Raw genomic sequence first — 25,491 nt, 5'->3', positions numbered from 1 at the left:
GGAACACTTCAACCCCAGGGCATCAATGTGGACTTCAACAGCTTCCTCACTTCCCCCTCCCCCACCTCATCCTAGTTTCAAACTTCCAGCTCAGTAACTGTCTCCTTGACTTGTCCGGACTTGTCCGACCTGCCTATCTTCTTTTCCACCTATCCACTCCACCCTCTCCTCCTTGACCTATCACCTTCATCTCCTCCCCCACTCACCCATTGTACTCTATGCTACTCTCTTTCCCCCCCAACCCTCCTCTAGCTTATCTCTCCACGCTTCAGGCTCACTGCCTTTATTCCTGATGAAGGGCTTTTGCCCGAAATGTCGATTTCGCTGCTCGTTGGATGCTGCCTGAATTGCTGTGCTCTTCCAGCACCACTAATCCAGTATTTGGTTTTCAGCATCTGCAGTCATTGTTTTTACCTTACTATATTTATGAGTCTAGTTGAGTTTTTGATCAGTACGAACAGCCAAGAGGTTAATACCAAAATTCAGTGATGGTAATGCATTGAATGCCAAGGACTGGTGTTTCGATGTCAGAGGACAAACTAGCAAGGAACAGAAAAATAAATAGTAAGAGTTGTTTCAAAGATATAAAAAGGAAAGGAATGGCCAGTTACAAAGTAGATGCTTTAGAAAATGAGGCTGGGGCAATAATAATAATAATGGGCATGAGAAAATAGCGCAGAGTTCAATGTATACTTTGTATCAGTCTCACATTAAAAGACACTGATAACATTCCAAAAATAATAAATAATCAATGGACAAAAGTAAGGAAATAAAGATAATAACTATTAATGGCAAAGGCTGATAATTCCTTTGGACATAATAGATATAATCCTAGGTTTTTAAAGGAAGTAGTTACAAAGAAAGTGGATACATTTGTAGTAATCTTCAAGGATCCCTTGGATTGTGGAAAAGATGCACAGATTGGGACATGACAAATACAATACCTTTATTCAAAATGGGAAGAAGACATTAAACTGGTATTGTTGGCCTGTTCACTTAGCATCTGTTATTGGGAATATGTTAGAGTCTATTATAAAAGGTGCAGTAGTAGAGTATTGTGAAATACATAATATAATCCAGCAGAATCAACATGATTATGAGAGGAAATTATTCCTGATGATTACTTAGAGGCCCTTCGGTCCAATGAGTCCACACCAACTCACCCAGACCCATTCCCTACATTTACCTCTTCACCTTACACTACGGGCAATTTAGCATGGCCAATTCACCTAACCTGCACTTTTTTTTGGACTGTGGGAGGAAACTGGAGCACCCGGAGGAAACCCACTCAGACACAGGGAGGATGTGCAAACTCCACACAGACAGTTGCCTGAGGCAGGAATTGAACCCATGTCTCTGGTCCTGTGAGGCAGCAATGCTAACCACTGTGCCACCATACCGCCCACGGTGTATTAACATGGAAGACAGAACTGGGAATAGTGGACTTTTCTGGGATGGCAACCCTGTGACTAGTGGAGTGCCATGCGGGTCAGTGCTGGGGTCATAATTATTTACAGTACGTATTAATGGCTTGCTAGGGAGATAATTCCAGGATTTTGACTCAACGACAGTAAAGAAACAATGATCTATTTCCAAGTCAGGATGATGAGTCTCTTGGAGGGAACCCTGCAGGTGGTGATGTATCCATTAATCTGCTGCACTTGTCCTTCTAGGTGGAAATGGCTGTGTGTTTGGAAGGTGCCCTCTAAAGAGGTTTGCTGAATTTCTGTGTGCATCTTGTGCATGGTGCTTCTGAGCTTGATGGTGGATTGACTAAATGTCTGTGGATATGGTGCCAATCAAGTGACCTGTCTGTTGCTGAGTTTGCAGATGACTCCTTGATAGGGCTAGGTTGGAAGACAAGTGGTGAGGACAACATAGTTTGTAGCAGGATATTGTTAGATTGAGTGAATGGGTACAGGTTTGGCAGATGGAATATAACATGGAAAAATTGAGAGGTAAGTTACTTTGGCAGAAAGAACAGCAGAGCTGAATATTATTTCATTTTCTTTATTATTCAAATAACCGAGCCCATTGCGTTTGATTATAATCGTCACGTTAATTATCACCTCCATTAAGAAGGACAATGGCAGCAGATATATGGGAACACCACTATCTTCATATTCCCCTCAAAGCTGCTCATGATCCTGACTTGGAAATGTATTGCTGTTCCTTCACTGTCGCTGGGTCAACATCCTGGAAATCACTCCCTAAGGGCATTGTGGGTCAACCTATAGCATATAGACTGCAACAGTTTAAGAAGGCAGCTGACTATACCTTTTCAATGGAAACCAAGGATGGGCAACAAACTAACAATTGGTCAGCCAGTGATACCCATGTCCCACGAGTGAACTTAAAAAATCAGCATCCAAATTTTCATCGGCACTTACATGGTTGTTGAGCACGTGATCATCTGTTCCATCAATTGCTTTGGCTGTGTAATATTTCTTGAATGATTTGACAGCGGCCTCCATTCTGATTCTATCACAGGCTCCTAATATCCACTCTACCAGGACTGCTAACAACCTGTATGTTTCCTTCCTTTGTGAATATCATGTCTCCTCCAACATTAGTCATTACACTTTTTTCTTGTGTTATCCTTGAAAAATTTGTTCAGAGAGACTGTCAATAGTTGGTCAAAGCATTTAAATCACTGGGAGTCACTGCAGTATTACTGATTTGCAATTTTAATAAGGCATAGCATTGATTTAACTATATAAGACTATCCATTTGCTATTCCCCCAGTCAGAAGCTATATTTTTAAGCCATCTACATACATACATCCCTTATGAATGTGGAAAATTTCTCCTTTTAGGAATTGTCATTTTGGAAGGGTTTTTTTTCCCCATTGACAATCACTCTTGTCTTAAATTTTAATCCTTTGGCATGCACAGCAGCATAACTGAAGTTGTGCCAGTTAAAATGTCAAAATTCATGAACGCTTCATCTATGTTCCTGATACAAGCCATTCTACTTCCATTCTTTTGTTGATGTTTAATTATGAAGCTCCTGAAGAAAGGCTTATGCCCGAAATGTCGATTCTCCTGCTCCTTGGATACTGCCTGACCTGCTGCGCTTTTCCAGCAACACATTTTTCAGCTCTGAAATGTGACTAACCTGTCATCAAGTTCTGCTGGGAGATGCCAGAACATCTTGGCTTTCTTGTCTCAGTGCAAAGTTGTTTCTCTACCTTTGTGCCAGGCTTAGTTTATTTTCTTTGAACCATTGGAGCAAATTGATTGCAACGGTTCAAACAAAGAGTTCGCCATCACCTTCTCAACAACATCATGGAATGTGTAATAAAAGCTGATCCAATTTTCTTATTTCAATGTGAAGATTCAGATAGATCCTTGAGAAACTGAGTCCACGTTTTCATTGACAAATATTCGCTGCTTCCCTGCTTGATCTTCCAACTGCCCAAGCATTCCTCTGTTTGCACATTATTTCAGCATTTGCTCAAGCTATGTGAAGCGCTTTCTCCAATCTGTATTTTCAGATATCCAAACGCCTTGTAGCTGCTGAGCAACTATTTGTCTGCTCTGCAATCTCAAGTCATTTTAAGTTTGAACTGGGCTGCATATCCAGCATTCCTACACTTTGCCAGTGCGTGCCACTAAAGTGACATGTGCAAACAGGATGTAGTGAACAGTTGCCTTCAGTGGTATACTATTCTCTGCTTGTATCATGTCTGTTTGCTCTAGGATGGGTTTGATGTAAGTGGGTATGAATTTTCTGATTTAACATCAGAATTCAACTATTACGTGAGGTATGTGGAAAAAATGAATGTTTTTTTAGTCAAATGGCAAGGATCAAGAATGAAAGTAGATCGACTATTATGCAAATATTTATGGTATTTTAATTCAGCTGAAGTTTATAATTTTGAGGGCATACCAGCTTTGGTTGTAATTCTGAGTTTCTCATTTTAAGTGTCCAAATATATTTTTTTTCAAAAGAACAAATAATTCCACTGCTCTTTGAATATTTTGATAATTTAAATTTTATTTTGTGCAGAGCTCCAGAGCATGCCACTGCTTGCCAGGTCTCCAAGCACCAATCGAAAGTATCCACCACTATCTATTGAGAAATTGGAAGAGGAAGCAAATCGACGAATGGCAGACGACAACAAACTTTTCAGAGAAGAATTTAATGCAAGTTTCTAGTTTTCATTCACTATTTTCCTCTGATCTGAGTGTGTGGTACATTATCCTACATCATGCATGTCTTCCTGTCTCAAGATATAGACATAGTTGACTAGATTATTCTTCTCCAATGCCTGTCTTCCATTGTGCAGCTGAGTGGGACTTAAGTAACCCAGCTTGATTCGTATTGATTCATGACTTTGAATAGCTTTCTGGAGTTCCTTTGTCCTTTATTTGTTCTTTGTCCTTTATTTAGTCTTTTCCTCTTCTAGTTGTTGTCCCCCTCAGAGATTTTATTCAAAATCAGCAGAGTTTAGAGTCTAAAATGGCACAAAGGAGGATAGTTGTAATTATTGGAGGCCAATCATTTCAATTTCAAGACCTCATTGCATGTGTTCCTTAACGTAGATTCCTCGGCTGCTTCAAAAATGACCTTACCTCCTTTATGGTTATAAGTAGAGATATTTACTGGTTGTTGCATGAGGTTCAGTACTGTTCACCATTCCTTAAATACTGAAACTATCTGTGACCAGAGACAGTAGCATTCAGATTTGGACTGTTAAGTGACAAGGAACATTCACATCATCTGTTAACTATCCCCACTTAGCTATGGTAATTACACTGAATGTTGAGTCCTCTATTATCACCAAACTGCACTCACTATTGACCAGAAACTTAAACGGACAAGCCAAATGCTGTAACTAAAGAACATGTCAGAGGTATGTGACAAGTAACTCATCACCTAAATCGCAAAAGCTGCCCTCTATGCACCGAGCACATGTCAGAGTGTATTGGATTATGCTCCATTTGCCTGGATATGTTCAGCTCTAATAATACTCAAGAAACTGGACAACATCCAAGACAAAGCAGCCCACTTGACAAGCAGAAAATCCAGCATCTTAAAACAGGCTTGCCATGAGTGAAGTGGTGTTCAACTACTCTTTAAGTACAGTACCAGAACTTTTGACCGCAAAAGGTTCCACTGAGTTTGAGGACTTCCTTCTTGCTCACCACAAATGATTGTCAAGTTAGCCAGGGAGGTGATAACCTAGTAATTTTATTGTTAGGCTATTAGTCTGGAGAACCAGTTAATAGTCTAGAGACCTGGATCCACCGTTAAAAATGGTGGAATAGGAATTCAGTAAGAACAATGGAATTGAGTTTAATGATAACAGTGAAACCGTTGTTGCGATTGTTAGGAAAACCTATCTGGTTCAATAGTATTCCTTATGGAAGAAATTGCTGGCCTTACCCGGTCTGGCTTACAATTAACTGCAGACCCACAAAATGTGATTGATTCTGAACCCTCAGCTGGACAATTAGGGATGGACTAGTTGACCTAGCCAGAGAAGTTCACATTCCAGATTTCCTTCCTTATTAACATATTTGAACCAGAGTTTTGTTGACAGTATACTTTGATTTGCTTTTTAGTGTCAAATTGCAGTTATTGCATTCAAATTCCACTATTCAGCATTGGTGGTTTCAAGCCCATGTCCATTGGAGTATTCTGCTGACCCTCAGATTCTCATCCAGTGATATTATCACTAAACTACTGTCACAATCTGTTTTTGAAGAAATACAGGTTCCTCCAGTTAAACATAGGGAATCCCAAATTATCTTTATTTCCTTAGAAAATCTGCATTTCTGTTTTACCAATCCAAGCTGTCACCGTGATTATTATTTTCTTTTGAACCATTTTATTTTTGCATCCTTGTCATCCATTATCATCTTTAGATGAACTTTCAATCCATAACTTGTCCATCATAAAGTGTTTTTGTCTGCATTGCTGGAAATCTGGGTTTCATTGAGTATGTTGGTTATTCCAGTTGAGAAAATAGAAATATTTTCTGACATCAGTCCTAAATTTGCTTTTCTTAAATGTGAGCAATTGCATGTTATTCTTTACTTGCAATTTAATTTCAAGTTTTCTTGATTTGGTTTCACAGCACATATTACAGATTTTACAGTTTCCTGAGATACCTGCCTGAGAACTTTTCAAATGACTTCTGTTAAAACTGAAAACCCCAAGTTTTTCTTTATTACAGACCTTGTATTCATTTTCATGCAGGAGTGTTTCCTCCCAGTCGGGGAACACTTCAGCAGTCAAGGACGTTCAGCCTCTTATCTTTGGGCAAGCATCCTGCAAGCAGAGCAGAACCTGATAGCCAAATTCTGTACCCATGAGGACGGCCTCAACCGTGATCTTGGGTTCGTGTTGTGCTATGTATAACCCCACCAAAATATTCTGTATAAAATCTTCCTTATTGTTGTGATTTGACAACATTGCCTTGATAACTTATGATCTTGCTATCTTAATTAGTTTGTACAGTTTTGGATTGTTTATTACTTTGGTTAGACCCTCGTCATGTGACTCTTATACCTATCATGTTAGTCCAGCCATTTGGTTTGTTTCTAGCACCATCCTATTTTTGATTTTCTTTTTGTAATTCTTAATCGGATCATAGTTCATCTCTTTTCATTTGCTGTTCAGCTGTTGATACGTTACTCACATTTTGACACTCTTGATCACTTTCAAAACCTCAGTGTTCAGTCTGTTGACAGTTCATTCATACCATTTGCATTTACCTTCTGACACTCTTGATAACTTGGAATTATCTTACCCTTATCTCTCTGTGTAAAAGTTCTGTGCCTGTGTGCTCCCTTTACGTCACCTGACGAAATAGCAGCGCTCTGAAAGCTTGTGATTTCACATTGGACTATAAGCTGGTGTTGTGTGACTTCTGACTTTGTCCACACCAGTCCAAACTGGCATCTCCACATCATCATTTTTATTGACTTGAAGAATATTGATACTGGGAATTTGAATAGTTATTTTTCTACACGTTCAACAACCAGTTCCACATTGAGCACCTTGAAATACTCTAGAAATGTGGTGGTATGAAAAATAAACCTCCCTTACCTTTGCACTAAATAATACATGCTAACCCAAAGTAAAATAGCTTTTTGTGAACTAAAGCAAATGGGGTCTGTATTTCCCATATCACCTTGAATCATTTTAAGACATTAACATATCTTATACTTATTTATCTTTTAAGTGTGCTTTATGTAAGTACATAAGGTCATAGATACAGGAACAGAATTAGGCCATTTGGTCCATCGGGTGGACATCAACTATGATTGTGTTTCTCAACCCTATTCTCCTGCCTTCTCCCTGTAATCTTTGGTCCCCTTACCAATCAAAACTTTATACATCTCTGTCTTAAATACATTCAGTGACTTGTCATTCACAGCCCTCAGTGGCAATAGGTTTCACAGGTAAATCACACTTTGGCTAAAGAAATTCTTCCAGTTCTCATTTCTAAAGGGTCATCCTTCCACGCTAATGGTGTGCCTTTGGGGCCTCATCTCTCAGCTCAGGCTCGGAGGGCCGAAGGGCCTGTTCCTGGGCTGTAAATTTTATTTGTTCTCTGTTCTCTGGCCAGCAGAAACATCATCTTCATGTCCACTGTATCAAGGCCTCTCCATATATTGTAAATTTCAAAACGATCCCACCCTAACTGTCTAAATTCCATGGAATACAGGCCCAGAGTCCTCAACTGCTCCTCATATAGAATATAGAACAGTACAGCCCTTGGGCTTATGATGTTGTGCTGAACATGACACTAAATTCAACTCAGCCCCTCTACCTGCCTTTGGGCAATATCCCTCGATACCTTGTATACTCATGCGCTAATCTGAAAGTCCCTTAAATCATATTTGCTTCCACTACCACCCCTGGTAGCATGTTTCAGATGCTTGCCTCTCTGCGTGTAACATATTTGCCCCTCACATCTCCTTTTGAACTTTCCCCTGTCACCTGAAATGCACACCCTAGTCGTCCTCGTCCTCGTCCTCGTCCTCGTCCTCCTCCTCCTCCTCCTCCTCCTCGTCCTCCTCCTCGTCCTCGTCCTCGTCCTCGTCCTCGTCCTCGTCCTCGTCCTCGTCCTCGTCCTCGTCCTCGTCGTCGTCCTCGTCGTCGTCCTCCTCCTCCGTCTCCTCCTCCTCCGTCTCCTCCTCCTCCTCCTCCTCCTCCTCCTCCTCCTCCTCCGTCGTCGTCTTCTCCTCCGTCGTCTTCTCCTCCTCCTCCTCCTTCTCCTCCTCCTCCTCCGTCTCCTCCTCCTCCGTCTCCTCCTCCTCCTCCTCCTCCTCCTCCTCCGTCGTCGTCTTCTCCTCCGTCGTCTTCTCCTCCTCCTCCTCCTCCTCCTCCGTCGTCGTCGTCGTCGTCTTCTCCTCCTCCTCCGTCGTCTTCTTCTCCTCCTCCTCCTCCTCCTCCTACTCCTCCGTCGTCGTCTTCTCCTCCTCCTCCTCCTCCGTCGTCTTCTTCTTCGTCGTCTTTGCACCCCCCCCACCCGTATTAGACATCCCAACTCTGGGAAAATGATTCAAGCCTATCTGTGCATCTCATAATGTTATAGACTTGTTTAAAGTCTCCCCTCAGCCTCTGCTGCTCCACAGAAAAGAGTTTTTATAACCCATATTCAGGCAACCTCCTGGTAAACCTCTTCTACACTGTCTCCAAAGCCTCCACATCCTTCCTGTAATGAGGTGACCAGAACTGAACACACCAGAACTGAACTTTGCCCAACCAAAGTCTTCTAAAGCTGCAACATGACAGCTTGACTTTTATACTCAATTCCCCAACCAATAAAGTCAAGCACACCATACACCACCTTCACCACCCTATCTAGTTGTGTGGCCACTTTCAGGGAGCCATGGACTTGAACCCCAAAATTCCTCTGTACATCAATGCTGTTTATGTCCTGCTATTAACTGTATACTTTAATATTTGATCTCCCAACATGCAGCACCTTACACTTACCCAGGTTAAACTCCACCCATTTCTTTAACTGATCTATATCCCGCTGTATCTTTTGACTACCTTTTACACACAACTCCACTGATCTTTATATTATCTGCAAACTTACTACCCCACACATCTACATTTTCACACAAGTCATATGTATCACAAACAGCAGAGGTCCCAGTATGGATCCCTGCAGACTACCAAATGTCACAGACCTCTAGCCACAAAATCACCTTTCTGCCACTACTCTCTGCCTTCTATGAGCAAGCCAATTCTGAATCCAAGCAGCCAAGTGATTGTGGATCCCATGCACCTTAATCTTCTGGATGAGCCTCCCATGAGGGACCATGTAAAAAGCCTTATAACATCTACCCTCATCAATCACTTCTGTAATTTGCTCAAAAAAATAAAGACATGCCCTGCCCGGCACAAAACCACGCTGACTGTCCCTAATTAGCCCATTCACGTAAATACTATGCCTAAGAATCTGTCCAACTGTTTCCCAGCCACTGACGTGAGACTCACCAGTCGATAGTATCCTTGGTTATCCCTATTTCCCTTCTTGAACAGAAGAAAGCATAAGCTACTTGCCAGACTTCCGGGTCCCCCACTGGCTAGCGAGGATACAATGATCTTGATTAAAGCCCCAGCAATCATCTCTCTTGCCTGTCTCAATAACCTGTGTAGATACCATTTGGGCCCTTGGGACCTATTCACCTTAATGCTCTTCAAGAGACACGGCACAACTTTTTAAATCTCAAAATAACCTCTCATTTGAGCATGCACCTCACTAATCTCACTATCCTCCATATCCTTCTGGGTGAATACCAACGCAAAGTACTCATTTCGGATCTCACCCACATCCCCTGCCTCCAAGCACATGTACTGATATTTATCCTTGAGTTGTTCTACCTATTCCCTAGTTATCCTCCTGTTTTTTGGTTTGACAAACCCTTTATCTCCAGGATTATTCCATTTAAACCTTCTCTGAACTCCTCCAATGTCAGCGTATCCTCCGATAGATATGGGGCCCAAAACTGCTCTCAATATTCCAGAAATGGTCTGACCAGAGCTTCTGTAGCCTCAGTACATTTCTGCTCTTTTATTCTAGTCCTCTTGAAAGATTGCATTTGCATTCCTAGCTGCTAACTGGACTTTGTGCTTAAGATTTCTGAAGCCTTTCCCATTTAGAAAGTAGTCTTTGCCTCTATTCTTCCTACTAAAGTGCATAACTTCACACTTTTATACATTACATTCCATCTGCTGCTGCTTTGCTCACTCTTCTGGTTTGTCCATTCCTTCTGCAATCTTCCCACTTAACGGCATCGAGATACCTTTAAACAGCTGCACTTTCCAATTGAAGTTGAAGTGAATAACTTTATGCTTTATTTTATTTATTATTTATCATTATTTAGTATTATTTTCTGTTTACTTCATCTGCAGTATTCTAGCATATTCACCTGAGCTTGCCAGCGTAGTCCTTTCACCATCCTCTCAACTTACATTCTCATCTATTTTGGCATCCATAGCAATATAGAGACATTACAGTTGATTTCCAGCATCCAAATTATTTATGTAGATTGTGAATAATTGTGAACTTGATATTGACCTATGCCATACCCCACTTATAACAGCTTGACATACTGAGCATGATCAATTTGTTTCTACTCTCTACTTTTTCAGTCCATAATAATATTCACTTAAATACCATTGCTTCTGATTTTACTCACAAACTTCTTGTGTGGGACTTTATCAAAAGCCACCTGAGAATCTAAATCCTTTGGTTTTACTCTGTACTATAATTATCAAAACAAAGCTCCCAACAAGTTGCAAAACATGATTTCTCTTTCATAAGTCTGTCAATCGTGTTCAATTTTGCTTTTTATTTCGTAAATGTCAAGTTATCTCATCCTTTATATTATTTGCCATTACTGATGTCAAATTAACAGGTTTGTTGTGCTTTGTTCTCCCTCTTCCTCCCTCCTTAAATAGTTAGATTACACGAGCTACTTCCCAGTCACTGGGATCTTTCCCAGAATCTGTGGCGGTATGAAGGATAACCACCAATACATCTACTATTTCTGTTGCTTTTTCCTTCAAATGCCTGGGATCAAGCTCATCTGGTCCAAAAGACTATTGACCTTCAATCAGCTAATTTTTCAGTATGTTAAATACGTTTTCAATGGTTTTAATGTTTGTCACCAGCACCATCCTTGATACTGAAGCAGGAGCTTGCTAGATCATGAAGATAGGAGATAAAAAAGTAAAGAAAAACAACACTTCACATAACTCACGCACTGTGCTTGCAAGCTGAGATCTCTACTGAAGTCAGAAAAGCTAATCATTCTTGATGACTTGGAAACGTATGAGTGGGGGTGGGTGGGGGGGGGGTCAATCAGACCATCCAGCCATCCCCACGATTCAATTAGAACATGATTGATCTTTTACCTCAGAGCCACTTTCAGGCCTATTGCTATATTCTTTAACATCTTCAATCTCCAGAAACCTATTGATTTCAATCTAAAACATGCTTTATTATTGAGCTTCCACAGCTCTGTGGGATACACCATGCCAAAAATTCATCACCTTCTGAGCGAAGGAATTTCTTACTATCTCGGTCTTTGATGCTAATCCCTTTATCCTGAGATTACATCCCCTGGTTCTAAAGTGATCAGCCATGGAAAATGTCCTATCTATCTACATGCAATCACACATGTAACAATTTTCTGAGTTTCAATAAGATCACATGTTTTCAAAACTCAACGAAATATCGACTCTGCTCTCTCAATCTCTTTACCTAAGATAATCCAGTCCCGTCCTAGGGGTTAATTTAGTGACCTTCCTTTGTGGAAAACATACCCTTTTCATCAAAACCTATAAAATTCTAACTGGTCTAGATAGGCCTGATGAAGGTAGGATGTTCTGAAGGCAGTTGAAGGATAAGAGCAAACCTTTTAGGACTGAGAGGTTTCTTCACCCAAAGAATCGAATCTGTGGAATTCACTACCACAGAAAGTGGTTGAGGCTGAAACATTATATATTTTCAAGTGTTACAGGAAAGTGGATGTGAAGAATATCAGATCTGCTGGTAGTGAATCATGTCACCCTTTTTCCCGAGGGTGTCAGCTTGCTGTCTGCTAGTTGTAGCTTGCTGAATAAGAAGCAGGCGACCTTTATAAAACTTAGTCCAGACCTTTATAGGGGAGATGTGAGCAGTACTGTCTTGAAAAATGTTGCACCGATGCTAAGGAGGCCTGCCAGGTTCCACATTGAAAAATTACCTTATGACCTGAATTTTTTTGTGTGCCAGGTTCTGGCTATAACTCCCAGGATTCGTACCTGCTACAATGGCTGAATCGTTGCCATAGGACATGTGTCAGATAGATGGTAAAATGTTGATGAACATGAGTTGGATTATAATAAAAGGTAGTTGCATATTGTCGGCCTTAGTCTGTTGTCACTTGTCCAAAATAAGTCAAGACAAGAGTGTAGACAGCCGGAGATAGTTGCAGTGGACAACCAGGATTCATTCTGTGTCGTATCAAGTTTGGTGTGTTCTGTAACATTATTGTGAACTTCCTTCAAGTCTGTTTAACCTTAGATTGATCTCATTTGCCCATTATTGTTGTACAAAGTAAACGGTACACAAATTTAATGTTTTATACAACATGTGGGAGATGTGAGTGTGAACCTTTTTTTAGGAGTATGTTCAAGATCTGCAGCTGCCTGCCTATGAAGGCAATACGAAATAGAGAAAATCAACAGTCTCAAAGCAGAATTTGGTGATCAGTGAAGGGAATTAAAGTTGTCAGACCCCATTGAGAGGGTGAGAAAGTGATATGAACTTGATAATGCTACAGAGAGCTCGAATTGACATCACCTATACCGTAATGACTTGAGCTATGATTTTACTCTGTCTTTGAGTGAGGTGGCAGGCAGGTCAGGGATGTAAACTCAAGCAACTGGATGAGAAGAGCACTTTGTCCCATAATCTGTCTACCTCCACTGGAATTTTACGGCTACTGGGAGCAGCATCACATAATTTGCCTCTCCCTTCGGCCAATTAGGCTATTAAGTGGCCTACTAATAGCCACTTAACCACTTACTTGTGCCATTCTGGTTTTTCACCAGTAGCAGAAAGCACCCATTCTCAGCCAAGAGGTTATAAAGTGAACTTTGGTAGCCTGGCTGCAGGTGTAGGTACTTTCAGTTCAGGCACCTTACATCGAGCAGGAGCACCTTAAGCGGTATTTGTCACCACCAGTTGATACATCTCCTAGCCTCTGGACTGTGGAAACCCCAGTTTCCTTGTCAGAACCTGCCTGATTGGCTCTGGTGCAACAATTCCATTTTCTTGGTGTCTAGTTTCAATATGAATCCTGGTGGACAATAGCGAAGGCAAATAGAGTGTTGGCATTTATTGCAAATGGAGTATAAAAATTAGGGCGATCTTGCTAAAATTATATGTCACCTGGAATACGGTGTAGTTTTAGTCCCCATATCTAAGGGAACATTTCCTGCCTTGGAGGCAGTCCAGAGAATATTTACTCAATTAATCCAGGATATGGAGGGATCCTCTTTTGGAAAAAAAGAGGTTGAGTAGATTGGGCTTATACTCATTGAAGTTCAGAAGTATGATAGGCAAATTTATTGAAACAAAGATTCTTCGGAGGCTTGACAGGATTGATGCAGAGAGGTTGCTTCCCCTTGTGTTAGAGACATGGACCAGAGGGCATAATCTGATTAAGAAGTCACCCATTTAAGAAGTTTTTTATTTCTGTGAGCCTAATACAGAGGACTGTCAAGTTTGGAATGCTGTGTATACTCAAGGCTGAGATGGGTCGATGAACCAAGGATTATGGCAATAAAGCAGGAAAGTGGACTTAAGGAATATTAGACCAGCTTTGATCTCACAAGATACTTGTGGAAGTATGGTAGTGTCCCTGCCTTTAAGCCAGGAGGCCCACCTGCTATAGAGATGTGAACAGCAATTCTGGCAGAATTACTTTAAAAAATATATATCTCATTGGCAGAGTAGATGCAATGGCTGAATGGCCTGTGACGTTCCTACATCTTTTGTGGTAAATGGCTGTTATGCCAGACTTTCTCCTGCTGGCAGTGCTAGGATTAGGGAGCTGCCAACCTCTGATAGCTCTGAATTCCTGATGATGGGCTTATGCCCAAAACGTTGATTTTCTTTCTCAGCTGTCGCCTGACCTGCTGTGCTTTTCCAGCACCACACTCTCGACACTGGCAGTACTGAAGTTGGACATCCTTCCAGATGGAGCCAGAAGTCTGAAACTGACCTGTAAATCAGTCAGGGCTTCATGCCAAATGGATGTTGGCTCGTGCCAACTTTTCACCTTGGATGGGAAGTGTTTGACCATGACCTGTGTGAAAAATTCTAGTCTGTGACAATACTTGGGTTTAGTGTTCAAAATTGTCATTTGTTGATGCATCACTGTTAAATGCATTGCTTTATGATTTTCTGGTCTGTTGTTACATTTTTGATCCCCAGATGATCATGATTTTAGTCTCCAGATAACTGAATTTCTCATGGTTTTTTTTTCTTGGTCGCCTCCAACAATGAAAAGTTTTAGTATTTTTGATTAAGTAATTATGGGCCATATAAACAAGAGCTTGTATATATGCAGAATCGTAATTTAGCTGTGGTAGAGTCTGTCTATTAGTGTAAACTGGATGGTATTGTGGAATCACCCTTTGGGCAGAGGTTTTCAATGTAAATGCCATTTTAGTTTGCCGAAATGCAGTTGAATTGCCAAATCCATGCATTACTGGTTTATTACAAAATTAAAGCCTTGAGTCATTAGCTATCAAAAATAAAGCAAATTTGAATTCTGTTAGTACTCGCATCTCTTATGGTCTTAAATGTTTATTACTGAAGAGTTCAGCCTTTATCACTCTTATCAAAACAATGTACTGAAGTAAATTGTGTCTCCATGGCAACACAGGCTCTTCCTGCATGCCCAATCCAGGCTACTTGTGAAGCTGCATCGAAGGAAGAAAACAAAGAGAAGAATCGATATGTTAACATCCTACCTTGTACGTATTCTGACTGAATGCAACTATAACAGCATGACAACTTGTGGTTTTACTGCCTTGTATTACCAGCAAAGCTGGCTGTGTGAAAATGGAATTTGCATCTGATCATTGCTGTAACTCTATTAATTGAACTGGAAAGTTATTTCATCCATAGTGCAACAGTATCCTCCAATGGTTTAATTTAACTATTCATGCTGTAATTCTATTTGCAAGTTGGGAAATTTGGAGAATAAGGCATCCTTGGTCTGCATGACACCATCTGAAATCTCAATGATGAGGACTTGGAGCATCAATAATTGACAATAAATTGGAACTGAATATTATTTATGTAGAGAAAGATAGCAGAATGCTATAGAACAGTGTTATTTGGGAGTTTTTGTCCATGAAGCTTATAAACTAATATCTAAGTTCAATGAGTAATATGGAAAGCAGATGCAATGTTGGCTTTTATTTTAAAGGGAATGATTAAACATAGTGATGTCTTGCTAAAATTGTACCAAGCATTAGTAAGATTGCAGCTGGAATAATGTGAACTGTTTTGAGTCCCTTGTCTATGAAAGATAAACTGACATTAGAGACAGTCCAGAGAAGCTCACGAGGCTGACCCCAGATATGGAGAAACTGTCTTTTGAGGAGAGGTTGAGTAGGTTGGGCCTGCACTGATTGCCTCTCATTCTTCTAAATTTCAATCTTATGAAACATACAAGACTCTTGGGGAACTTGACAGAATAGGTGAGTTGTTCATGCCAAATGGGTGTTGACTCACGCTGACTTTTCACCTGGATCGGTGATCCATTCTCTTGAAAGTGGTGTGAGTCACAGAGAAGAACTACCTAAAATGAAGATGGGAGAAATATGTCATAGAGTCATTGTCAACAGCACTGAGAAAGATCAATTAGTCCCATTGGTCCCATTCTCTAGTACTTGGCATTGTATGCCTTGGCATTGCAAGTACAGATATGAATACTACTTAACTGTTAAGGTTTCTACTTCTACCACACTTACAGGTAGTGAGTCCAGATTCCTACAGCCCTCTGAGTTGGGGGGAAAAAATTCCTCACATCCCCTGTAAACTTCAGCTTACCTTACCCCTCACCTTAACTCTAAGCCCCATAGTCATTGGTCCCATCAACAAGGGGAAAGGTTCCTTTCTGTCTATTCTGTCTCTGCCCCTCATAGTTTTCTTCATCTCAAACATGTTCCCTCCTAGTCTTCACTGCTCCAGGGAAAGCAACCCCAGTCTATCTAATCTCTGTTCATAATCAAAACTCTCCAGCCCAGGCAACATCTTGGTAAATCTCCTCTACATTTTCTCCAGTGTAATCATAGAACATAGAACAGCACAGTACAGGATAGAACAGCTAGAACATATAGAACAAGCCCTTCGGCTTTTTATCCTCCTCTAAATCATATCCATCCTATAATTTCAGAAATGCATACATAATACTCTGTTGGTGGCCCAACCAATGTCTTATACAGATTCAGTTTAATCACCCTACACTGTATACCTTGGCTAATGAAGGCAAGTCTCCTATTTACTGCTTTAACCACTTTCGCTGCTTATCCTGGTATCTTAAAGGATTGGTAGGCATTCACAGCAAGCTCATTCTTATTCTCAGTTTATGCCAGGGTCCTACCATTCATCATGTATTCCCCTGCCTTGTTTGTCTTGTCCATGTGCCACTGACTAGCCCATCTGACCAGACCATTCTTAACCTCCAATAATCTAAGGCTACCATTCTCACGACTTTCCACCCTACCAATTTTTGGATCATTCATGAACTTGCTGTTCAACTCTCCTTCTTAAAAGTCTAAATTATTTATGTATACCACACACAGCAAAGGCCCCAAAAGAAGTACCTGCAGAACTCCACTGGACTCAGGTTTTCAGTCACAAAAATACCCTTGACAATCACCCTCTGCTTCCTGCAACTCAGCCAATTAGCAAATTTAAAGATTAGATTAGATTACATTACAGTGTGGAAACAGGCCCTTCGGCCCAACAAGTCCATGCCGACCTGCCGAAGCGCAACCCACCCCTACATTTACCCCTTACCTAACACTACGGACAATTTAGCATGGCCAATTCTCCTTACCTGCACATCTTTGGACTGTGGGAGGAAACCGGAGCACCTGGAGGAAACCCACGCAGACACGGGGAGAACGTGCAAACTTGGAACTCAAGGACACTTACCTTCATTACCAGTGTCTCATGTGAGATCTTATCAAAAGCCTTACTAAAGTCCAAATAGAGTATGTTAAATGCATTGCCATCACCTACATACCCAGTCACCTCTTTGAAAATTTCAATCAAGTTGGTCACCTCCCTTTATAAAAGCCATACTGATTGTTATTCATTAATGCATGCTGATTAAACCTGTCCCTCCGATTTGCTTCCAATAGTTTCCCCATTACAGTGATGAGACTAACTGTCTTGCAATTTCCTGGTTTATCCCTGCTCTCTCCTTAAAGTGTTGGATCCCACATCTTGGACTTCGATTCATGCTATTGTTAACACTCTATCCTCTACTCAGTTGAAGCTGAAGTGTAACCCAAGACATTTCAAAGTGGAGAATGTTTTCTTGTTCCACCGGTTTGATGAACTGGCAAGCTGCATCATATCACAGTGCAATGGAACATACAAAAATTGGGAGCAAAAGTAGGCTATTTGGCCCCTCAAGCCTGCTATGCCATTCAATAAGATGATGGCGAGCGGGAGACAATGGATTAGTGGTGATGTCACTGGATTAGTAAACCAGAAGTCCAAGTTCTGGGGATTTGGGGTCAAATCCTACCAGGAACAATGATGAAATTTGATTCAATTAATAAAATAACAGGTCAAAGGAATGAGCATAGATTGAAGAAGACAATATTCCCAAGATAGGATCTGCTGAGTGCCAGTGCTTTGTGAGACTCCTTGAAGATCTCTTACTCTTTTGATCCAGTAGTCTTGCAGTTCCCATGTCTACCACTGGAGAACTGGACTCCTCTCCTTTGAGGAGATGAAGCAGGGAACTCAGACTGGTTTCTTTGGATACAATAAAATCAACTGTTGATGGTGATTTGTGAAGTATAAGTATGAGCTATCAATAAGATGAGGGCAAGTCAATGTTATCTGCTAAGATAGGGATGTGCAGAGGTGCATAGAGAAAAAATGGGGTGAGTGCAGCTGTGTGATGTGCGTGACAATGCTGCTCCCTCAACAATGTTCTGTTGTCCTTGGGTTTTTTTCAGAGAGGTCGTAAAAGACACAGACTCTGAAAGGTCTAAGGTGAAGGGTTTTAGGGCCAGTTTGATTTTTGCTATCAGATAATGCCTCTGGCAAAAGGCTTTCAAGTTTAAAAAAAACACTTGTATAAGGAAAGGGGAGTGACCAGTTCTCCCAGCTCAGCCTTTCTCTGGTTTGGTTTGGTTTTAGCATAGTACAGTACACCCAAAGAAGCAGGTCCATGCTGATCCTCCTCTCTCTCTGATTTCTGTCCTGTAAGACACTGTCTTTGATTTTACCATTTGTGCCAAGGGGTGTTTATGGGATTGTTGCAGGTATTTGGAACAGCCTCATTAAGTTGGCATGATCTGTTTGATTTTCAGATAGGTTACGTTATTCTGTATTTGGTTCTTTTTTGTCTGTGTTTCATTTGGTAATCTTGTAAATAAATTGATTTGTTTAAAACTAAGTGGGTTGACCAGCTGCATCATTCATGGGGTATCCATTTACACCTGCCTATATTAATTAGAAAAGTTAGGGTCTGGGCTACTTTCTTGAAATGATTTGAGGGGGCCTGGCCTGGTCCTTAACATATGTTGCTCTGAGAACCATTGGGCCGAAGAATGCTGGCAAATTTAGAGAGTAGAGTTTGACACCTGAAAATAGAATGCTGCTCATCTTTTTCACTTTTGAAGCACAGTATCTCCGTTTGAAGAGCAACAGATCTGCTGTACTATGCAGCTATTTCCATGCACAACTGCTTAGACTTCCCATCTGTGGGCAGTTACTAGTCAGTTATACTAAACAGCATATCTATTTGGTTGTTTGTGCAAGCAAAGTACTTAGATCTGTTAACCATATCTTGCTTGCAAAACTCAGTGTAGTATCCAATACTAGATGTGATTCCATGACAGCACCTGCTGAAATTCCCGACTATGCCAAGAGTTGCACTCCACAGTTTAAAATTAGTAGTCAAGAGAATGGTGCTGGAAAAGCATGACCGGTCAGGCAGCATCCTAGGAGCAGGAGAATCGAAGTTTCGACTTGCATTTATGCTTGGTAGAAGCTACAAAAATTTAGACATTGGACTTGATCCTCAACAATCAAAATTGTCCAGGCATTGATCCATTTCAGTCAAAAAAAAACTAAGGGACACTGTTCCCTGGTATTTCCTCACTGTAATATTTTGACCATTTGGTCTCAACTTGCCAGTCAATTAGCATCTTCTCATGTAGTACGTATTTTTATTCCCTTGAAATTTGGCATTGCATCTATTCTGATGAGTGCAAGAAAAAAAAACTTTATTGGCATTATCTTTTTTTGGGAATAATTTTAGGTCTTTCATTTGATCTATCAACTTCATCATCATCCCTGCCTTTTTGATTGGTTTGGAAACCCAGAACTGGGATGATAATGCCCTGATTAAATTTGAGAGTCATGACAAAACCTAAAAAAGCAAATTTATTTCGAACCCGCTAAGTCTACCTTCACCCTGTCCCTTGCAAGCAGCTCTGGTTAGATACAATTCCATCCAAAATCTTACATTGTGTATTGATTCGTGATGATGCAGTAAATTATAGCCTTCAAAGAAGCTGAGCAAAAATACTGCAGCAATATAAGAGTCAGGTGAAGAAGGGTTTTTTTTGTTGAATGAGTAGGAAATCTAGTTGTGGAATTGTGAAGTTGCCACCTCATGTAAGCATTTATGAGTTAGGTTCTAACAAATGTTTGAATGAGAACATAAAACTTCAGGATTTACAAATTACCACATTAGCGCAAGACTGTGACTGTGATCTCTCATGAGTCTGTTAAAATTTGTTTTCTATAAAATTGAAGGGCCAACTGTTGCAAAGTTGTTATACCCTGCATGTGATTTTAACTATATTATGTGTTTAGCCATGGTGAAATATATTTCCCTTTGCTTTGATGAATTTGCACTTTTCTAAACTCTTTTTTTCCTGGTCTGTATCACTAGATGATCACTCGCGGGTTCACCTGACACCTGTGGAGGGTGTTCCAGACTCTGACTTTATCAATGCTTCTTACATAAATGTAAGTAGAAAAACTGTATAAAAGTATATGACTCTGTAAGATTTTAGTGTATAGCTTTTACATATGCTAATTGATAAATGTTTCTTAAAAAAATAAATTTAAAAAGTAATTCTGCTAAACTAGCTTGGCAGTGGAAAAGACATGAATACATTGTGCCATGGAGAGAGATGATTTGATGCACAATGTATGCATTCCCATAATCATTCATCACTATACTTATGTTTGGCAAGTAGGCAAAATGTGGTAATTGGTTATATGTTAGCAATGTCAAATGTTTCATAAATATTCATTGTTATCACGTTGCTGAGTTCACAGACGGAATAGGGAAGAAAATACATTTAAAATTACAAGTTTTGATAAAGCCACAGTTATTAAAATCTATTCACATGACTTCTCTGAGGTTAGTGTCCTCCAAGTTTCCTGAGTGAACCAGATCCAGTAGTTTTCCTTTTTGCAGAAAAGTGAAGGCTTCTTTCCAGCCTGCAACTTGGAGACAGCTGGAGGGTCTGAGGCAGGCTCACACCTCACCTTGGAGTCATGCTGTCCCTCTGGAAGTCAAACAACAATTGACTTTGAATCTCTGATTTTGTATACTTCAATTCAACATAGATATGGTTGGCCAAGGGGTCTGTTTCTACAGTGTGAATCTGTAAGCTTTGATTTCAGTCATGTGACAAAGGTATCTCAGTTAGACTACTCATGTTAGTGAGGTAATTGAAAGGTCTATATGTTCACAGTCCAATTTTATTTCCTTTTATTAGAGTTTCCATTGTAAAAGTACTAATACACATTTTAACATAGAAGATTTTGATGTTTTCATTTGTCCCAAGCTGGCTAAAAAACCAAAAGCTGGTCTTCAAGGTCTTTGTGTCAGCTTAAACTGCAGGAGGTCAGAAACTTGAGATCAACTTCAGCCATTCTGAATCTAGCAAGGTTATACGTTTTTGGACCAATAGCCTCTTCCTTGAGTCTACATAAACTGTGTTTAGACTTTTCTTAGCTTCAAATAACCCCTTCAGGGGTGTAATCAACCATTTCTGGTTAGGAAATTTCAAACTAAACTCTTTACACTGAAGTAATTTATTTCTTAGCGTTTAGACAATCTCCCTTATTCAGGAACAACTATCTTGCATATCTTGTTTCAGCTGGGATCTCTCCACGAAACGAAAAAATTACTTCTTACCTACCTTTAACATTTTCCCTCATAATTTTGTACTTGTCAAACTTGTCCCTGTCTTCTCCAGTCTCCTGTGCTCCAAGGTAAACAGCTCCAGCTATCCAACCTGTCATAACTAAAACTCTCCAGTTCAGGGAAAATCCTAGTAAATCTCCTCTACACTCCAGAACAATTGCATCCCACTTCTGATTCTAGAATTTCAGAGACTGTCATAGAACACTGCCAGTTAGCCTAACCAACATGTTATGCAGTCCCAGTATCACCTCCCAGTTGTTAAACTTTGTGTTTCGGCTAATAAATAATCTGTACACCTTCTTAACCACTTTATCTGCCTGCCTTGCTACCTTAAGACATGGTAGTCATGCTTACTGAGGTCCTTCTGATCCTTGATGCTTGCCAAGGTGCTACCATTCACTCTTGCCTGTTTGTCCGGCCTAAGTGCATCATCTCACGCTTGTCCTGACTGAATTACATTTGTCACTGATTGCCCAACTGACATGTCTGTCTATATCCTCCTGTGATTTAAGGCTGTCCTCCTCACTATTTGCAGCTGGCTATCAGTCTCCCATGTGGGACTTTATCAAAAGTAAGTTAGCAGAAGGAAAATTGCCTGATTCATAAATAGACATTGTGAATATTTCACACAGCTTGAGACAGCCAGTATACTCCCTTGTATATCTCTGTTTGGTTGCAATCTAATTTTTCAAACATTGTCAAACCAAGAAATGTTTTAACATATATTGCCTTATATTTGTAAACTTTTGCAATAAATAGAATTCCCTGGAACTAAAATTCCAGATGATTTTTAATAATCTGAGAAACTGGATCATTATTTTCAAGATCACTTTCCCAATAGTTAATATTTGTCTTAAGGAGAAATACAAGACAAGAACACTAGGCAGAGTTAAACATGAGGTCTAAATTTGTAAAGTACAGTACATAGACATTGAAAAACAGAAGCAGCATTAAATAGATGGAACAAAATAATCGAACAAGTGACATTTCAAATCAAAGCATAGCAGCCTGGCTATATGCAGTACTGAATGGTGCTAGACAATTAAATAGCTAACACAAACATCCCCCTGCTTCCTAAATGGTGCAGGCCAGCATGTTGGTGCACATGCCAAAGCTGAAGCTTTTGCAAACAACTTCAGCCATTGTACATGATCCATATCAGCTGCCTCCTGAGCTCCATAGCATCAGTTACCAGTCTTCAGTCAATACAATTCACAAAATTTGGTGATTTACTGAACATACTGGATGTTACTAAACATATGGGTCCTGACAACATCGCAATAAAATTCTGAAGTCTTGTGCTTCAGAACTAACCTTTCCTCTGGGATGGTTAGTCAAGGACAGTATTTTGGTTGCAGAAAGGGCGTTTGAGGACTTGTCTACTGAGGTAGTATGGGCTGAGGTTAGAAACAGGAACAGAGAGGTCACCCTGTTGGGAGTTTTCTATAGGCCTCCGAATAGTTCCAGAGATGTAGAGGAAAGGATAGCAAAGATGATTCTCGATAGAAGTGAGTGTGACAGGGTTGTTGTTATGGGGGCTTTAACTTTCCAAATATTGACTGGGAATACCATAGTTCAAGCACTTTAGATGGGTCACTTTTTGTCCCATGTGTGCAGGAGGTTTCCTGACACAGTATGTAGACAGGCCAACAAGGGACGAGATCACATTAGATCCGGTACTGGGTAACGAACCCAGCCACATGTTAGATTTGGAGGTAGGTGAGCACTTTGGTGATAGTGACCACAATTCAGTTGTGTTTTCTTTAGGGATGGAAAAAGTTAGGTATGTACCACAGGGCAAGAGTTATAGCTGAGAGAAAGGCAATTACAATGCGATTAGGCAAGATTTAGGATGCATAAGATGTGGAAGGAAACTGCAGGGAATGAGCAAAATTAAAATGTGCAGCTTATTCAAGGAACAGCTACTGTGGGTCCTTGATAAGTATGTACCTGTCAGGCAAGGAGGAAGCTGTTGAGTGCAGGAGCCGTTATTTAACTAAGGAAGTTGAATCTCTTGTTAAGGCTTATGTTATAATCAGATGTGAAGGCTCAGTTAGGGCACTTCAGAGATGCAGGCTAGCCAGGAAAGACCTAAAATAAGAGTTAAGAGCCAGGAGGGGACATGAGAAGTCGTTGGCAGATAGGAACAAGGAAAACCCTAAGATTTTCTCTAGGTTTATCAGGAATAAAAGAATGACTTGAATAAGATTAGGGCCAGCCAAGGGTAGTAGTGTTAAGTTGTGTGTGGAGTCAGAGGAGATGGGGAAGTGCTAAATGAATATTTTTCATCAATATTCACACTAGAAAAAGTGTGTTGACAAGGAGAATACTGAGATACTGTCTACTAGACTAGATGGGATTGAGGTTCGCAAGGAGGTGGTGTTAGCAATTCTGAAAGTGTAAAAATAAATAAGTCCCCTGGGCCGAATGGGATTTATCCTCAGATTCTCTGGGAAGCCAGGGAGGAATTTGGCGAGCCTTTGACTTTGATCTCTACAGAAATAGTGCCAGAAGACTGGAGGATAGCAAATGTTGTTCCTTTGTTCATGAAGAGAAGTAGAGACAACCCTGGTAATTATAGACCCATGAGTCTTACTTCGGTTGTGGGTAAAGTGTTGGAAAAGGTTATAAGAGGTAGGATTTATAATCATCTAGAAAGGAATAAGCTGATTAGGGGTCGTAAACAGTTTTTTGTAGGGTAGGTCATGCCTCACAAACCTTATTGAGTTCTTTGAGAAGGTAGCCAAACAGTGGATGTGGGTAAAGCGGTTGATGTAATGTAAAAGGATTTCAGTAAGGCATTTGCTAGGGTTCCCCATGTTAGGCTATTGCACAAAATACAGAGGCATGGGATTGGGGGTGATTTAGCAGTTTGGATCAGAAATTGGCTTGAAAGAAGGTAGAGGGTAGTGGCTAATGGGAAATGTTAATCCTGGAGTTTAGTTACTGGTGGTGTACCGCAAGGATCTGTCTTGGAGCCATTGCTGTTTGTTATTTTTCTAAACAACCTGGATGAGGGTGTAGAAGGGTGGGTTATTTATGGATTTATAAATTTATGTAAATTTATGGATGACACTGAGGTTGATAGAGTTGTGGATAGTGCAGAAGGATGTTTTAGGTTTTAGAGGGACATAAATAAGCTTTAGAACTGGGCTGAGAGGTGACAAATGGAGTTTAGTGTGGAAAAGTGTGAGGTGATTCATTTTGGAAGGTGCAACAGAAATGCAGAGTACTGTGCAAATGGTAACGTTCTTGATAGTGTAGTTAAGCAGAGGGATCTTGGTGTCCATGTACCTTGATCCCTGAAAGTTGCCACCAAGTTAATAGGGTTGTTAAGAAGGCATACAGCGTGTTTGCTTTTATTAGTGGAGGGATTGAGTTTTGGAACCATGTGTCAAGCAGATGTACAATTCTGGTGCGGCCACACCTGGAGTATTGTGGACAGTTCTGGTCACTACATTATAGGAAGGATGTAGAAGCTTTGGAAAGAGTTCAGAGGAGATTTACTAATATGTTGCCTGGTATGGATGGAAGGTCTAATGAGGAAAGGCTGATGGACTTGAAGCTAATTTCCTTTGAGAAAAGAAGGTTGAGAGGTGACTTAATTGAGTCATACAAGATAATCAGAGAGTTAGATAGGGTGGACAGTGACAGCTTTTTTCCTCAGATGATGATGGCAAGTACGAGGGGGCATAACTTTAAATTGAGGGGTGATCGATTATAGATCAAATGTCAGAGGTAGCTTCTTTACTCAGAGAATGGACCAACCCTATCCTTCGTATAATGCGGTGACCAGAACTGTACGTAATACTCCAAGTGCAGCTGCACCAGAGTTTTATACAGCTGCAGCATGACCTCATGGCTCCAAAACTCAATCCCTCTACTAATGAAAGCTAACACACCGTATGCCTTCTTAACAACCCTATCAATCTGGGTGGCAACTATGTACACAGACACCGAGATCTCTCTGCTCATCTACACTATCAAGAATCTTACCATTAGCCCAGTACTCTTCATTCCTGTTGCTCCTTCC

At 40.5% G+C, this 25,491-nt stretch overlaps 1 protein-coding gene across 5 annotated transcripts in view; it reads left to right on the top strand.

Annotated features, from left to right (window-relative positions):
* ptpra (protein tyrosine phosphatase receptor type A) overlaps window positions 1–25,491 on the top strand; it is a 291,473-nt gene that overhangs the window by 155,131 nt on the left and 110,851 nt on the right. For all 5 annotated transcript variants that reach the window (XM_072576685.1, XM_072576703.1, XM_072576713.1 and 2 more), the window contains 3 exons: window positions 4,012–4,148; window positions 14,916–15,006; window positions 20,190–20,266. In XM_072576685.1, the coding sequence (XP_072432786.1) occupies window positions 4,012–4,148; window positions 14,916–15,006; window positions 20,190–20,266 (305 nt within the window). The remainder of the gene's footprint in view (window positions 1–4,011; window positions 4,149–14,915; window positions 15,007–20,189; window positions 20,267–25,491) is intronic.

This window comes from Chiloscyllium punctatum, chromosome 1 (assembly GCF_047496795.1).
Source record: "Chiloscyllium punctatum isolate Juve2018m chromosome 1, sChiPun1.3, whole genome shotgun sequence".
Taxonomy (NCBI): domain Eukaryota; kingdom Metazoa; phylum Chordata; class Chondrichthyes; order Orectolobiformes; family Hemiscylliidae; genus Chiloscyllium; species Chiloscyllium punctatum.
This window is presented reverse-complemented; position numbering and strand designations above follow the sequence as displayed.